This window comes from Xiphias gladius, chromosome 20 (assembly GCF_016859285.1).
Source record: "Xiphias gladius isolate SHS-SW01 ecotype Sanya breed wild chromosome 20, ASM1685928v1, whole genome shotgun sequence".
Lineage (NCBI taxonomy): Eukaryota > Metazoa > Chordata > Actinopteri > Istiophoriformes > Xiphiidae > Xiphias > Xiphias gladius.
This window is the reverse complement of record NC_053419.1, coordinates 19,977,808-19,993,309: the sequence shown is the minus strand read 5'-3', so window position 1 is coordinate 19,993,309 and position 15,502 is coordinate 19,977,808. Positions and strand designations below refer to the sequence as shown.

General features: G+C 40.7%; 1 protein-coding gene across 3 annotated transcripts in view; it reads right to left on the bottom strand.

Annotated features, from left to right (window-relative positions):
* arhgef28a (Rho guanine nucleotide exchange factor (GEF) 28a) overlaps positions 1–12,766 on the bottom strand; it is a 41,203-nt gene extending 28,437 nt beyond the window's left edge. For 2 of the 3 annotated variants that reach the window (XM_040157384.1, XM_040157386.1), the window contains exons 1-5: positions 12,439–12,766; positions 9,879–9,933; positions 3,115–3,259; positions 2,635–3,012; positions 283–472 (exon numbers count right to left, since the gene is read on the bottom strand). In XM_040157384.1, the coding sequence (XP_040013318.1) occupies positions 283–472; positions 2,635–3,012; positions 3,115–3,259; positions 9,879–9,911 (746 nt within the window). In that variant the 5' untranslated portion in view covers positions 9,912–9,933; positions 12,439–12,766. The remainder of the gene's footprint in view (positions 1–282; positions 473–2,634; positions 3,013–3,114; positions 3,260–9,878; positions 9,934–12,438) is intronic. The other variant, XM_040157385.1, reaches the window with a different exon arrangement.
* Positions 12,767–15,502: the final 2,736 nt, after the last annotated feature.

Here is a 15,502-nt window from a genome sequence, read left to right as displayed (position 1 = left end):
TGTTTACAGCAGCTCATTAATATAATAAAAAGCTAATAGCATGAGCTTCACTTGTGATAAAATAAAAAGGTTCCAGACAGCCTTTAAACTCCTAAAATAGTTAAAGGAGTTCCCTTTAAAAGGGCTCCTGGAAGCAATTAAAATCATCTGCTTGAGAAAAACTGAAAGAGAACATATTATTTTATCTAGGTACCTGTGTACACACTAGTATATTCTCACAAATGAGAGATATTTTTTTTGCTTCAGTATTGGACAACAGACACTGCAACATCATAGCCTTACGCTGCCAGCACCCTGAACATGGTATGTTGTCCATCCTTCTGAGCCAGCTGGAGGGGTGTCTCTCCCTCCTGATTGCGTAAGGTCAATGCCCTTTGACCTCTCGGTTGGTGAATTAAGAAACGGGAAAGATGGACCAAACCCAAACGCACCGCCAGGTGAAGCAGTGTTTCTTTGGGCTGAAGCTCAGCAGCTAGAGAGAGATATAAAGAAAGAAAAAAAAAACTTGTTAAATAACACCAACTAGGATCTAGGTAACATTTTATGTAAGGCGGCTTAAAATAAGCGAACATACAGCAGTTCCATGTCTACTTCAGATGAATGAACTCACTGGACACACTGGTCTATAGCTCTTCAGAACAACAATCAGTCCCAACTTATGTAAAGTATCAACCTTCACTCTGTGCAGATGTACAAATCATCTACCGCTTATGTATGGAATGTACGCTAGAAGCAAATCGCGCAGCTGAAGGAATGAAAGGCTCTGCTTTATGTAAGATTCACAGCTTATCAATAATATTATGACCTGGTAAAAAACTGGGTGTTTCACAGAGCCAACACCTGCTGTGGAACATTTGCTGCCTCTTGCCTCACGTTCACTGGAGTGTAATGGAGTATAAAATAAGTGTAAGGGTATATAAACAAGCCTGATTCGCTCTGGCTCTGACTGATGATTTAACAGACACTTTCTACAGCAGACTGACATGTTTATGCTGGTTGATCACTGCTTGGAGAAAGAAATCCTCCATATACACACTCGCTGTTTTGTAAGCACAGTATGAAAGACTGTTGGGCCTTCCCTTTAGGTGTGGGTGAGTGGGTGAAGGTTGCCGCGGTACTATCTTTCAAACCCAGAAACAGTGTGCAGAAGAATGCGACTCGTATTTTCTCTTTTCCCCTCCAATTTGTTGCTGGAGCCCTGAGATGATCTGAAACGCCCCGTCAAATCGAGCAATCGCGACGCTAATTGTGACCCACTTTCAACTGACTGAGAGGAGTGAATACTGAACACGTTCTTCATGCAAAGTTCAGCAAACAAGAATGTCATTGTCATATTGACCAGTAAACAGTGCAATGAAGCACTAGGGGTCAGCAGCTAATTTACATGTACAACATGCCCGTGTTTTGCATGGCTTTTCTGCGCAAGCCACGCACATACATACTGCTGTCTAATAAGAAGACACTCGCTAAGCCTCAATATGGCATTCAGCAGAGGGCTAAACAGGATGTGAATTTGTTGAGAGTTTCAGTCTGTCTCTGGACTAATTTCCCTTTTCTGCTCATATGGAATAGAGAGCAGTCTGGAATTATAAGGAGGAAATAAAGTATCTGTACCACCTATATCAGCTGTACAGTACGATTTTCCATGCTAGGGCATGTGATCTTTTAAATTCTTTGAAATCTCAATGAAAATACACCTCTGTTCAATAATAACTTGGCACACTGCTAGTGTTTCACACCCATTTCTGAATAATGCTTTGAAATAATGAAACATCATGATAACAATATCTGAGGCCAGATGCCAGAAACAACTCTGGTACAGCTGTGGTGTAAAGGAGTAGGAGCGTGGTGCAGAGGAGGCTTGTGGGAGTTGACTTAATAGACACGGAGGTCTGCAAGACATAGCTAATCTGACTGAAGAGGAATAATGGCAGTAATTGCTCCGTCTTTGGAGAACACCGGCCTCTGCCCAGCTGGCTGGCTGGTCCTGCACATCATGTGATAAAAGAGTTGGGCTGTACAGTCAGATCTCATGTTGGGTCTGAAACCTACCGAACTGCGGAGCACCACGGCAATGATATTAACCTGGGTCGTTTAATCAAAATTACAAACAAAAAAAAAATTCTGTTCACCATTGTTAATTTTCTAACTTTCCTCTAGTGATACCTATGAAGATGGTTCTGGCTTTAATTTGCCTTGGTTTGGGAAATGAAATGCATAGGATGCATTACCAGTCACCCACATTATTTTACACAGCAAGACAATTCTACATTTGTTATCTACCTGTGTTTTTTTTTTTTTCCCCCTCACGAAAAGTTATATCACCAATTGACAGCTGTTTAATAAACATTTACACTTTGATAACAGTTATCTGAAAAAAGGATGTGCAATTATAATCTAATTGCCCTACTTGGTAGCTAACTAACATTAACTTGCTAGCTAACATTTGCTTGCTAGCTAACATTACTGTAATTGTTGATGAACCGTTATCATAAGTAGCTTAGCTTTAAAAGTGTCAGAAAGCAGAAAGTAACAGGGCAGGCACCACTGAAGTGTCTACAAAATTATCACTGGCAAATTAAAACCTACAAGAGTGCAGCTCATGACTTACACTCTCACTTCCTATATCATTACCTTCCCTTGGCTGCCTGTCAGTGTTTTTCCACTGCTGAGGGTAATCCATGTTGGCCATAGCCTGTGTGATCTTCTCATCCAGGTGCCTGAGACCAGCTTCATCGCCTCTACTTTCTCTGAGTCGCACATCCTCATCATCACGGTCTAACCCTCCAGCGGAAAGCTCCTCATCAGCTGCCTGCGCCCATATCGAAAACCTCTTCAGGACGTCTAGGTAGCTCTCGGGGCCGAGGTGGTCCCTGTGTGCACTCAGATACTCTGCTGCCTCCTGGGCAACGTCCCTGAGGTATTCAAGAGACGCTTCACCCTCGCATGGCTTGACTTGGTCCTCTGCGTAAAAGTAGAATGACACGGAGACGGCTTCCACAAGGTCATGGCCTATGCGAGATAGAGAACATCAGAATCGATCTTTGGAGGTGGTGAGGCATTGACAGGCAAAGAGTGAAACCTGGGTTGTATTAAGTGGACCGAAAGACTTACCAGGAACTGTGAAGCAAAGGGTTAGCCCATCATCTCTCCTTTTTGCTGCAGTCACATGTGTAAGCCTTGAGCCTTGTACAACAACATAAAACTCTGCATCTTCAGGAGCGCTGGCCTGTAACCTTACAATGGCCTCCACCTGTCCCTGAGATGAGAAAAAGAAAGTCCATCCTTTTAATTGCCTTTACAACACAACCAAAGCAAATGATTCTTATCTGAACCTTCGTCGCCCACTGTCGGTGTAGTTACCAACATTGTCATTCATTTAATTATCACATTCAAATGGCTCAAATTTAAGGTGGAATTTGAATAACAGGACTAAACGGCTTTCTTGAGAAGGAAAACATCTTTTCTGATCACCCTGCTGACACCTTCTAATCTACTTCAGTACTGGATGGAATCTCTTTGTACTGGATGGAAGGAGAAAAAATGGGGCAGCAGGGAAAAAAGAAGAAGGAAGAAAGACACCAGTCATTTTCTCACAATGGGAGAGAGCTGCACCCTACTGAGCGTCTACTTCATGATCCACCTTCATAATGAGATTCATTATTTCTGTTACATCATTGACCTTGTTTTTTTATTGACCTCATATAAACTTTGCTTTTCCTGTGTCACGTCAAAGACCCCCACAGCTCTCATGAGCTGGAATTTGGGTTTTAGATTGGGGATCATTCGGATTCAGATTTTAATATATGGTTAGATTCACATTACAAGTTACTCTTTTTGTTGTTTTTGCATTCTAGTATTTACCATGCTTGGGTTCTTTGTTTTGTTTGTCAAAGTTTTGTTAGTCCTGTTGGGTTTTACTATTCATGATTGTTGCTTTTAGACTACGGGTCCACCTTTATGCTCCATCTGTATATAAGTGCTTGAAATCATTTTAATCTGTACATCAGTGTTGTAAAATGTACATAAAATTTAAGCTTGAATATTTTTGATGCTGTCTACTAAAGACATGAAGGGCAAGAGAAGCAGAAATAATTGATTGCATAGAAGCTCATGTTGTGTGGACACAAACACACAAATATCAACAAGATTTTCTTAGTGCTCTCTCTATCACTCACATTAGTCAGTACATCTGGTATGTTTCTGCAGCATATAAGCATTTATGCAGGGATAAAAACATATCCTGTTACCAACACAACATGCTGGATAAGTGAATGTAGTGCCTCTTATTCACTAACAAAACAAAGTCAAGTAGCTTTTTGGTCCTCAGTATTAATATAGATGACCAAATAATAGAAACCACACGGTTTATTTCGCCTCCTCTGTATTATTTTTCTCCAGAGATTGACCTTTACAAGAGGGATAGCTCAGAGTGTATCTTTCAAGTTCAAGAGATATCACATACTTGAAGTTCCATGCTTGTGCAATATCTTATCTTCTGTTTTCTTGTGCTCGACTTAGGGTTTTATCTTGTGATTTATTGGCCTTCCCTAATTCATCCTTACTGTTAAAACTTTAGGCTAAGGCATTTATCATGTTTAAATGTATTTTTAGTGCCAACATCATCTTAACATTTAAAGAATGTAACCATTTCTTCTCAACCCAGCCTGTACTGCAGTTTGGGGCTTTTCCATGTATCGCCATCGTCCAGAGTCGTAATTCCTGGAACGGTTTAGCAGGGGCTTACTAAATACAAGGGACTGATGCATACACAGTTGACAATTACAGTTTAGACTGTGTATGGATTAAATACAATCCACATTATTATATTCAAACAAGACTAAGAGCCTATAACCACGCTAGCGGCGCAGTGCGGCTGTACTTACGCACAGCAGTGCTTTAGGCTAAATGCTAATGTCAGCATGGTAACATTCTCTCAATGACAACGTGCTGATGTTTAGCAAGTGTAATGTTTACTATGTACACCATATAGTTTAGTGTGTTAACATGGTAACAGTTACTAATTAGCACTAAACACTAAATCCAGCCAAGGTTGATTCGAATGTCTTTACTTTTGCTGTTAGTTTGCAGCAAATCTCAGGTTAATTCTTCGCCACTGAAGTAAACTGGAAAGTACAGCTAAGAAATGCTGAAGTTGATGGAAATGTCAATACTTTTGCTGATATTAAATTTCTGCCATGGCTAAAAAGAGAATCAGAGATTTGCTGCATGCTATAACATTAGCATGGTTAATTCTTCTAGAGTAAGGGCTCATGTAAAATATTCCAACTGACATCAGTCTTCCTTTCTATTCACTTAGTCCGTAAACTCTTTCAATGGTTACTACTTGAGTCCAGTCCAGAGTGGTTCAGAGAAATGAAATGCAACTGAGCTCATGTGTTAGCGGGCTATTGCTTTAGACTGATAACTGAGGTCTGACTCAGGCTGCAGTTTCTCAGCTTGGTGTGTGCACTAAGTGGTTAGCTGCAGCACCACTTAGTGCACATTTTCCACCCTTAATGTTATCGCTGATTGTTTTTCCACATCACAAAAAGATAAGATGTCAGCCTGTGGTTTGTGCAGCCATACCGATTTCTATCAGGGCTAGCTACACACAGGGCATCAATCGTCGTTTAGAAAAGTAGAAGAAAATGGTCAATTTTTTTTTCTATGTGACAGAATTTCTTTAAGTTTTCAAAGTAAATAAAATAATGAATATTAGGCACTAGAATGACTTTCTTCTGCCATTTTTTGCATTGATTTGGACACTGATCACGTCAATTATCCTATTTATTGTCACTGGAAGAGTCATATTCTGATGAATTGTGTTAACAAAAAGAATCTTTATCCATTCTCTGTGGTATTTTATTTTTTCTACACTGTCTTCCAGCTTAGAGATATAAATTTCTGTGAAAGATACAGGAACATACTGTATGTCAACACTACTTTCTAATATCTTTTGATTTTGTTTTCACTCCTCCAAGGAGGCTAAATTTCTCAATTAATTTTCCCAACAATCTGCAAAAGCGTCAAATAATAATTGCTTTACACCAGCACAATTTGATCAGAGAGAATTGGCTTGATCTTAACTATATCTCCTGGGCCTTAGGGAAGAGGAAGGAGGACGGTTGGTGGTGATAAGATGTCAGACTGATGTGATCTATGGCCTTTTCTCCTGGGCGTTATCATGACACAGCCCTGATCCAGTAACAATGAAATATTCAATACCTTGTGGTTGTACCTCATGCCTCCCATATGGGCAGTTTTCAGGTCACAGATAACTGTGCAGTGTAGGATTCCCTTAACATGACATAATAATTGGTATTTTGTTGGTTATCATCAAAACACCAAATCCAATAATACAACGGTGACATGACTTTGTAATCTCCACGTGTTTTTGTCCGATCAGTGGGGAAAAACAACACCACATCTGCTGTCTGTGGTCTCCAGGAAACCAGGAGTCATCAGCTCTACAGCTCTTGGCCATGATCTCCTGAGTGCAACACGTAGGTGACGTCAGGGGAGCAAGATCAGTGCCACTGCAACAACAAAAACAGCTCCAATAACAGTCAGTTCTCTTAGTGAGAGGTGGGCCTGACGTCAACGGGGGGCAGAGTTTGTTTTTTTTTTGTTTTCGAATGTTAACAGTTTTTTCAAAGTGTAGTATTTCAGTTAAGAAGCCGACACAAATGATATTTTGTCAGATTAAGAAAAGGTCTGCTGAACATGAATGAATGAAATGTGCTGAAATCCTCATAAAATTACAAAAAAAAAAAAGACGTGTTACAGTCACTATAAATCGTTATAACATAATGGTTTGGCTTTGAGGGCTGAGAAAAGGCACATGCTTGGACCCATTCGGCCAACGCCCATATGCCCAGTCCATTTCATAAACAAACCAATACATCGAGCAAAGCATTTTTCAAACTCACAAGTATATACGAATGTTTCAAAGTGACCCAGTGACACATAGGCCAGGCTTAAAATCTGAGCTAAAAGATAGTCAGTGGACCAGAATCTCATTGGAGTCTTGAGGGTGACAACTAGCACTGTACTGTAGGCCTGTTCTCATACTCAGCTGAAACACATACCTCTGATTTAATCTGCTGTGCAAATGAGATACTAATAGCTAGTCCACATGTCAGAAAAGGCTGTCAGTAAAACTGGCGTGGTGTAACAAACATTTCACTTCAAAGAACAGGTCTGCCAAGTATAGATTCACTGTTACATAACGTTACCAGGAAATACCTAGATTTTGAATGAATTTTTTTTTGCTGGAATCAATCATAATGAAGATTCATCTTGATATTTTAGGTCTGCGGTATTTGAGAAAGCCGCTTCAATAAGAGCAGATTATTTGTTCAAGTTAAAGAGATCTTTTTCTTTTTTTTTTATGATTGACTGGCTTATCAATAAAGGACTGGCAGGGTGAGGTTTGCCATTGGTTCAACGTGTGAAAAGCATGGCAAACACAATCCCCATAGCACTTAAATGAGAGAAAAAAAAAAAATCATAAACCACAGCGATACCTGCTAGCTCAAAGAGAATGTGATAACTATCACCATCAAACTGCACTGGCAACTGAACAAGCATGGTACAACAAGGATATAGCTAATCTATATTCATTTGTGCACATGAAGTTGTGCTGTACTGAGATAACAGCCACTGTAAAGAAATAATATCCATGCTAGCAGCTCTGCGAGGTTACACTTAGGCACAATGGTGTTCTAAGCAAAATGTTAACATCATGCTAACATGCTCACAATAACAATGACAACATGTTAATGTTTACCAGGTGCAATGTGCCATTTTCACCATCTTAGCCACCATGTTAGCAATTTATATATATATTTAAATTGTATATAATTATATATTTCATTAACTAGCAAATGCAAATATACTGATGGGAATGTCATTAATTTTGTTGGTATTTGGCACCTTACGATGGCACTAAATGAAAATTTAGGAGATCGCCAAAGTTTTTACAATTCATCCTCCGAAGAAGTCCATGCAATATTTGTTAAGACATTTCACTCTAAATCAAAAGTGTCAACCAGGGACATCCTCACAGCTGCATGGTTACGGCACATACCACATTACCTCAACATGCATGGTTCAATTCCAGCAGGGGACCTTATTGTTTGTCGTACACGCCTCATTTCCTGTTAGCCTCTGTACTGTCTGCAGTCGAATAAATGCACAAATGCCATAAAATAATCTCAAAAATGTCAACCTGCTGGTGGTGGTAGATGAAAAGTCAGGGGATCGCCAAAGTCATCAGGATGAGTCATCCAGGAAAAATGAACATGTGCACTAAATTTCGTGTCAAGCCATATAGTAGATGTGGAGATATGTCACTGGATAAGTGAAAATTTTTACCTACTGGTGGAGCTAGAGGAAAAGTCAGGGGATCAACGCAGTCATTAGAACTCATCCTCTGGGAACCATGAAAGTCTGTACAAATCTTTATGTCAATATATCTAACTGTTGTTCAGACATTTCATTGAAAACCACAGATGTCAACCTCATGGTGGCGCTCGAGGAAAAGTCTGCTTATCATCAAAATCAGGTGGGTTTTTTTTAAATAATTCTCTCTCACTGCACATTTGGAATCAGTTTAACTCAGACATACACAAATGGACAACAGAATCACTTTGACATGAAGTCCTGAACTGGGGCTCAGTAAAAACCTCCTTAAACACAGGAACTCCCACACTTTCTGCCTGCACTTCAGTGCAGCCATTTACCCATTGATCTGGCCTAACAGTATCTACTATGGGACTGACACTATGTTGTATGTGTGGAGGTGCACCGTAAAACTTTACTAGGCATGTTACAATAACAGCCTTTACATCGCAGCAGTGTGCTGTGGCTTGCCTGCACAAAGCCCAGCATTGAAACCTGGATCTCATTCAGCAGTGAGAGTTGCTCCTGTTGAGCTGTGACCTTAGAGGGCGGAGACGCCACTTCCTCTTAATGGAGAGGTGTATGCGTAAGTGGTAGAGCCCGTAACGATTCACATGCCAGGGTTTCAGAGCGGTCCTCAATCAGCCTCTATGAGCGAGTAGGAGCAAAGGTTTTGGAGTGAGCCTCCCACCCCCCGTCTGAAACTGGTGACACAGCAAAACAAGCAGACACGCCGCTTACCAGAAATCTGGCAACGCTTCAGTGACTGGCCCACCCAGGCTTCCACACAGACGGGAGAATAGGGGTGAGAGAGAAAAAGGGAGCAACAGAGAGAGAGAGAGAGAGAAAGATGGGGGATATGGCGGAATGAAGGGGAAAAGGAAGAACAATGGAAGAAATGAAAGTAACATCAAGAAATAGAGTTTTACTACGTCAAAAAAAAGAGTTTTAAAACAGTAATTCAAACAAACCTGCACACCCCGCACCTTAACACACTTTCCAAAAGAAAATGTGTATATATTTATTTCATAAACTTGGACGTGTTTACCCCTTTTTAACAGAGCCGAGAAACAAAAGGGCATATTCTCCTATTCTGGCTCCCATGTTCACTGTGGAAGCCGTGCTTACAGGGGGCCTTGTCAGTTGGTGAGCAGGCTGTGTAAGGCCTGGCTTCCCCAGGGACTGAAGCCCTCCTGGCTTGGGTTTCACCTGCGACATAAGGCTAGCCAGTCAACCACTGCACAGACGGGGAGTCAGGACTGAGCGAGAGAGGAAAGGCATGGCTGGAGGGAAAGACTAGAGTGGCCTAATTCTGGTGAGAACATAAACAGAATCGGGTCTAAATGTGGGAGACTAATCCAGAAGAGCATGTGTTCTCCCAACCACTCCCAAAAATACCGAAACAGACCCCTCTACTAGACTACCCGCACATCAGAGAATCACAGACTGAAGCAAAACATGTAGGCACTTACATAAAGAGGTACCTCTCTTCTATTCACCTCCATTTTCTCCCCATCCACCGGATGCCTGGAGAGGAGACAGTCATGTTACTATAATGTCAGGATAATAACCAAAACTTTTCGTTTTTTTGTCCAAAGTTGTCTCTATTTGTATAGTCTAATCAATAACCATCTAAAATTTGGAAACAGTATAGTATCAAATGTTTTATAATACTATCATTCAATGCATTCATTTCACTGAAAATGTAAAAACAACGACACTTGGGGTCATTTTCTGGTGAAAGATGGAAGATGTGTACACTCCTATACATATGATGCTCTGCTTAAAGCCTTTAGTTCATCGAGATCAACCACCAGTATGGATGAGCCTACAACAGCCTCAGTAGCTTCAGTGTGAGAGTCTTCAAGCAGAACACAGCAAGGGGGGAAAGGGTAACTGTATCGTCTGTACACATCTGATCCTCTGTGACTTCCCTCTCAGCTGTGAATAGTGCATGACTTAAAAGCTGCACAGTGGTGTCAGCTCTGCAGGCTGCACTTTTTGTCTAGACACTCATCTGCATGAGCCAGTTCCACTCAGACGAGCCAAAACAGTTTGTTTGGTGTTTGTTTAGGCATTTATGCTGTACATAATGAACCAGTTCATTTTTCAGATCCTAAATAGGGCTGCAACTAGCCATTATTTTCATTGTCGATGAATCCGACTGAAAAAAATTTGTCAATTAATCGACTAATAATCATTTTACCTTTAATCCCTATATTGTCAATATAACCTATTATTCCACAAACAAAACAAAATTAGGTCAAATGACCAATTATCCTTTTAATGTTGTAACTTTCCATATATAAATATAAAGTTGATGAATTTAAAATCATAATTGTAAAGGTAGGAGGCGCCATCCTCTGAATCTGGGTCAAACCCAAAGTCAAAATGTGTTATTTTATGAAAATAAACCTGTGAAGAGTCACATAGCAGACAAAAAACAAGAACAGGATTCAGAGTCCTAATAGCAGACCCAGTCACATTATACGGTAATACACTGACTGATGTCCTCAGGGTTTATCTAACAATAATATCACTAGTACGTTTTTCTACTGTATATTTGTGCCCAAAGGACATCTTATCAATAGAAGAGCGCAATGCCACAGGCCTGGGCGTCTAGCTCATATCAATGGGGCTACACTACTGTAATGTGGAACTGGAGAAGCTCTACAGGTCATATTGTAGAATAAACATTGTGCTAGGTTTTCACGTTGCGACCCATTAGGTCAACAAAACATAAATATTCTGCTATGCCTTTGTTTATGTAAGGTTTAAAGATATAATCTGAATCCACGCACAGAAAGAATCAAGATTCATCTAGATTTGAGCTTGCTGAGCACAAATATAACTTACCAATCAACTATGAGCAAAAAATAAACGTATCGTGGCCAGCAAACCAAATGAATCTCACATCCGTGCTTTAGAGTCCAGTTTTTCTAGTCTTCACAGAATTTTTGTGCCTGACTTGAGCCTCTGACATGTTCAATGTGAATAAGAAACCGGACCTGGCTGGTGGCCACGCACTCCTGAACAGAGCGTGAGAAAAGAGATTACACATAACAAGAGAACGCACGCTGTCAAAAAGCATTTGGGAAACTCATTTTGACTTCTATACATGTGATTCAAATACTTTCAGACGCGAGCAAGTTGGTCCTGTTGTCCCTTTTTCAGGCGATGCATGATTGAATGATCTAATTCCTCTCACATGACAAGCTGCCATCAGATATCGGGCTGTATGAAAAAATGTCCACTCTTCTGCTTTCAGCTTCTGGTAACTACACTGTAACTGGAGATAAACCAGGATCAGCGTTCCTCATTACATCTCATAAGCATGTGCTCAATGCAGTGATGAAACTGACACGGATGCCACGATTAGCATCACAGTTGATCAACAGGGCCATTGTGACTCCATGTGATGCAAAGGTGTAAAAGCTGGTTTCTTTCAGACTTCTTAATGGTCATATAGGGACAGTAACACTAAGATGACCCACTATTATGAATTTGCTATTATCAGCAGAGTGTAAACAAACTCCAGGCCCCTATTCCCATACCTTGTTTTTTTAACAATGGAAAATAACCTCGCTGCAAGGCCACTGGATGGACTGGTTGATGAACTCACACTAACAAGTGAAGACAGGCTTGAGACCATTGTTAAACACATTATCAGCACTCGAACATATCCGTCAGGAACAATAAATGACCTCTGCCGCCTTCACTGGGAAGTGAAAGTCCTGCACAAAACAATCGAATCCGGCCGCTGGACGCATCCGAGCAACAGTGAGTGACACATGGGTATGGAAGAGTTGGAATTATCAATGAGTGCGGGCACCGAGACCGAGCATGCCCATGCCTCGCTTTTTACGTTTTACCTGTGAACGCACCAGCATTTCAATCGCCTCCGTGTCGTTGACACGACAGGTAATCCAGCGGTCTAAATACGCGTTATCGGGACAGTATCACTGCCGAGCGTCGTTTTCTTTTCCAAATCTATTACCAACCGACGTTTCCCAGTTATCAGCTTGCCATTACCTGATGCGGTCTCCCTCTCTTCAGCTCCCCGCACTCGGTCCGATCTGCCGTGATCTCGGACCCTGTAGCACGACTCTCTATCTTCAGGAAAACCGGGGGGGAAAAAAAAAAACCCGAAACAAAAACAAACTTTCTCTGTTGCTCGCGTCTCCGCTTGCTAACCAGTAGCACCCTTCAAACCCGTATTCCGCGTTGCCGTTGCCTCTCGGCTTCCTCCGCCTCCTCGCTGCAGGAGGGAGTCGGTTGGGAGTTTGTTTGCAGGTGTCGCCAGAGTTTGTTTCTCTGTTCTGCAGCCGGCCTGCTCCCCTGGTCCAGCCCCCTCACACACCGGGCTGCACGGCTGAAGGGGTTAATGTTAAGTTAATGGCCCCTGTATAGAGTGAGCTCATAGTGACGGTGAACGCTTTATGTGCTTCCGTGGGCTCTATCAGTGGATAACCTTACTGCACTTGATGGTGTTGCAGGGACACACAGGCCAGTTGTGACTTCAATGTCCTCCAATCAGAAACAAGTCCGAGCTGAGTTGTGTGTTGTCTCTGCTTTCAGCGCTCGCATTTCGCAGTGGTAGAAACTTTAAGTCCAATTACATCGGAGGTACCTGTATTTTACTTGGAAATTTCCGTTTCATACTAATTCATACTTCAACTCCGCTTCATTTCAGTGGGAAATGTCTAAATTTCTATTCCACTACTTATATTTGGAGAGCTTTAGTTACTAGTAAAATGGAAATTTAAAACAAAACAATCTGGTCAACAAATAAAATATCATGAGTTTTTTGAAACAGCATATAAAGGATATCAAATGAGCACCACCTCAACCAGCTGCAACATTAAAATGCTGCTTACACATTTCTACATCAATGACAATAATCCAATAATACAGTATGTAATAATGTTCTGCTTAATACTTTACCTTTGATACTTTAGGTACATTTTGCTGATAATACTTTTGTACTTAAAGTTTGAATGCAGTACTTTAACCGGCTATTTTTACACTTTGGTCTAACTACTTCCACCACGGTATTTTTGGTTTTTCTGAGTGTCCAAAATCAAAGATAATAACAGTACATACTGTACATAGCAAATACATAACTAAGAAATAGACTTCTGGGGTATGTATTAGGTACTGTTATGTCAACATATGGGTCTTACGGCTTGTTGTTTTGCTGTCTCAGTTTTTGTCACAGTGAATAGATTTTGTGACTACTTAGTGGGCTACAAGATAATAAGATTAGCTTGTGTCACAGGTCTTATTTTTATTTTACGGGGTATTTCAGTGATTCAGTATTATACTTCCATAAAGTTAGAGAACTCTCAAGAGATAGATTTCTTTTTCTTTTTTCTTTTTAATGGTCAGAATAGAAGCAGCATAGGCCAAGATCTTGATTTTTAGTCTGTGGAATGGGTCAAGCTCCAAAAATGCTGGATCCTACATTTCCTATAATGCAACTCAATAATGTCTTTCATTCAAACCCCCCTATTTTCTAAATTCCCATTTCTTTTGTACCACCGCAGATAGCCCTGATGTTTAATTTGTCAAACTTTGGAATGCTCCTCCGAAGCCAGAGAGGACATTAAATGGCTGAGTTGTACTCTTCAAGGCAAATCAACTGAACTTCATGAGTAAAATCAGTGAAGGGGCCCCTTTAAGGTTTGGGGCTAGCAGTTAGTTGCAGTGTTAAACACCAAATGGACAGAAAACATGTATAACTCTGTAGAAATATTAGTTTTCCCACTGACTTTTTACTAAAACTGTAAAAAGAGAAACACGAAATACCCAAGACTCCGCACTCAACTATTTTAGAGGGAAACTGTAAAACTCTTCAAAGAAAGCGAGCAACACATTCTTCCTCTTAGAAATGAGCAGATAAACTCATCAGCAATAAAATGAATCCAGGGCCAGTTCAGGACAGTCGGTGGTTTTGCTGCTTACAGCGTTCCCTGGTCTGGTATGACCAGCAGTTTACGGTGGCTAATGTTAGTTAGATATTTTACATGTACAGTGAAGTATACTGCATATAACGGATAGCACTGAGTCAGTTCAGTGACTTAATGACCCTTCTCTGCTTGACCTAAACTATGTTTTAGCATTTACCATTATCCTGTACATGGGCTCACTCTAACTATACAGCTATTCAACTATTACTGATTGTATCACTATAATGTAAATGTGAGTGTGGTACTATGCAGTAACATTCATTAGCAGTTAATAATCACCTAATAGTATTAAGTACTTTCACTTTTCATTTAGATTTGCATGGGATACTTTACTTCCTAATGCTCCTTCTCTTGGATAAAAATCTTCCAGCTCTCAGTTGGATTGTAACCATAATCAGACACAGAACACTCAGACATTCACACAGACATGGGACATTAACAGGAAGTGAGAGGACAATTTTCCCACCCTTCCTGCTCCCAGATTTATCCTACTGACTGATAATGAGCAACAGATTAAATGTCTTAAAGGATGCCAGAGCTGTCAGGCTACAATAATACTGTCTTACTTCTAACACAGTCAGCAATCTGAGTTAATTTAACAGTTTTCTCCAGGACACTGATGTCTTGCTTGATTGGGGAGATGAGAGGATTATAGGCCATTTGGGAGAGGAAAAAATCCCACAAACTCTATCAGGGCGTCAGTTTGTAACCTATGAGACTGTGGTGCCACCTGTTGGCAAAAGTATAACAGTAGGTAAAAAGTGAGTGAATTTATAGTCCTGCCATCTTGTGGAGGTTTTCCAGACAACATTCCTCATCATTCATTTTTATTCTCACATTTGTTATTCTAAGTATGCTGCTAAAATCCGCCACAAAGGGATGTCCACAAAGGGTAAGGTATAAAGTGTATTATCTGGTCATGTTGTTTTCAGTGCATGTGATCCAGGTGTCCTGTAGATGGCGAAAGCAGCACGATGTGGAACTCACTGCATACACTGAGACTCGCATGCTTTCAAAACAAGGCAGCCGAGATCGGAGTTGGGTATGAACTTTATCTCGACAGAGCTAGGCAACTTTCTCAATGCAATTGACCTTTTTATTCCTAAAACCCCCTGGAGTCATCAGAG